The following is a 2,099-nucleotide window of genomic DNA, read 5'->3' on the forward strand; positions in this document are numbered from 1 at the left end:
GCCGTGCACCTGCGCGTTGCTGTGAGGACCCGCCGCAGCCCCTCAGTCCATCGATGGTCTGTTTCCAACACACCCACATCGAACTCAACACTCCCGCACCTGCCACTCCTTCCTGCCTGTGCCGCCACTAAATGGAGCCCACTGGACGCGCCTCCCCGGGGCAGACACGCAGGCCCTCCTCTCCTCCGACGTCTGGGGCCACAGGGCGGGCTCGGGCCACAGGGGCTCGGTGGACAGAGCAGACACTCCCGGCCCGACCTCACCGTCCTGCAGCGGACGTGGAGATGAGCAGGCAGCAGGCGCCTCTATGCAGCGCCATGTGTTTAAAGCGAGCCCCACGTCAGATCTAAGACTGTTTTGCTCTTTGCTTCCGTGGGCAGCTTTTCACTACCCGCTCCATGACGCAGCTTCCGCCACCCTCAGCTGCAGCTCACGTGCACCTCAGCTCTGCCAGCTGCTCTGTCCCCGGCGTCGTCACCAGTGCTAACGGGACAGAGGTGCAGCAGCCCTGGGCCACCCTGGGTGGCGTGCATGTGGGCAGGCAGGGCGGGTGAGCGACGATGGGACGGATCAGAGCGGAAGGCCTGTGCCGGGCCTTGGGGAGCTCTCTGTGGTGACCGCCTCGGGGGGAAGGCTCCGCGTGAAGGGTGGGAGATCCCACAGGCAGCTGAGGAAGGGGAAGCAGGGACAGGCTGTGGCCAGCTGTCCACAGCAGCAGGGCCCTGGGTGCAGATGCTATAGAAAAGGCCACAGAGACACAGATTCAAACCAGAGCAACAGGACAGAGACCCAGGACCCGGAGTCGGGGAAAGCAGGGACCACTTTTGGAAGCGAGAAGAGGCCTCAGTAGGACCACGGGGCCGGGGGGGAGCGGGGGGCAGCCATAGGACTGCACGCCACCTCCTGGGCCCGATGTGGGTGCCCGAAACCTCCGAGAACCACACCCCCATCGGAGGGAGCCGCGCGGAGAAGGCTGGCCCGGAGGGGCCTCGACCCTGGCCGCCTCCGCGGGGCAGGTGCCTGTCCCTGCCTCTGGCCACTGTGAGCCCTCCTCCCAGGGCGCCCCGTGGGCACCAGGGAGCCCCTTCTCCGGGGAGACACGCACTGTTCCCCACCTCCCGCTTCCTTTCCTTCTAAAAGGTGCAACTGAGTACGAGGTCTGGCTCTGGCTTTCTCTGAAAATCCTACGTCTTTTAAGGAAACAAACGAAGACCATCCTACCCACTCACCAAGGTTGTCTACCGCGTAATGGAAAAAGCACTTGAACTTGATGTGCTTGTTGCAGACGATGTCAGGGTTGGGAGTCCTTCCTTTCTCGTATTCATTTAGAAAATCACTGGAATGAAAGGAAACAACGTTCACTAAGTGTGAAAGCGCCCTCAGAGACACACCCGATCCGCGAGCTGCGTCTCTCCTTGTCTCACCAGAACCGCAGCTTTCACTAAGGGGGGCCTGGCACACGCCGTTGTCAGCGTTTCCACGGAACGTGTTTAAGGCGCTGGGACACCGGGGAGCAGCGAGTCCCCTCAGCAGGACACTCTGCCCTCACCTACAGCACCTGACCCACCTGGACCCAGAGGCTCCGCCGCTCAGGCAGCGGGAGGCAGTGCCCGGCCTGTTCCCTCTCCCCACAGGAGGCCCGGCCGGGCAGAGCGATGTTTGGGAACAAAAAGATGTACAACCTCGGTCCCTCCTGGCGGGATCCACGGTCAGTGGGGAGGAGGGTGTTACCTTGAAAAGAGGAAGCGGGGGCGAGTGGCAGGTGGGAAGTTCCAGAGCGTGAAAAGCTGCACTTCCCAGGAGGGACTGCCCTGGGGTGTGGTCGGAGGCTTCCCTTGCCCTTGAAACAGCAGAGGAGCAGGGAGCCCCTCACTGGGACACAGGGGGACAGGGAGCCCCTCACTGGGACACAGGGGGACAGGGAGCCCCCTCACTGGGACACAGAGGGACAGGGAGCCCCTCACTGGGACCACAGGGCAGTCGTGAAGACAAGTGCCCATGTGTAGCCGGGACTGTTGAAAGTGTGGCTGGACCTTGTTGCTAGAGGCAGGGTCGGGGCTGGGGTGGCGGGCCTGGCCCGGGCGGGGCCTCGGGGGGTG

The 2,099-nt window shown here is 63.6% G+C and overlaps 1 protein-coding gene across 1 annotated transcript in view; it reads right to left on the reverse strand.

Moving 5' to 3' along the window:
- TRMU (tRNA 5-methylaminomethyl-2-thiouridylate methyltransferase) overlaps positions 1–2,099 on the reverse strand; it is a 17,385-nt gene that overhangs the window by 7,116 nt on the left and 8,170 nt on the right. Inside the window, exon 4 of the mRNA XM_015570734.1 lies at positions 1,230–1,336. Coding sequence (XP_015426220.1) covers positions 1,230–1,336 — 107 coding nt within the window. The remainder of the gene's footprint in view (positions 1–1,229; positions 1,337–2,099) is intronic.

This window comes from Myotis davidii, unplaced genomic scaffold (assembly GCF_000327345.1).
Source record: "Myotis davidii unplaced genomic scaffold, ASM32734v1 scaffold67, whole genome shotgun sequence".
NCBI classification, from domain to species: domain Eukaryota; kingdom Metazoa; phylum Chordata; class Mammalia; order Chiroptera; family Vespertilionidae; genus Myotis; species Myotis davidii.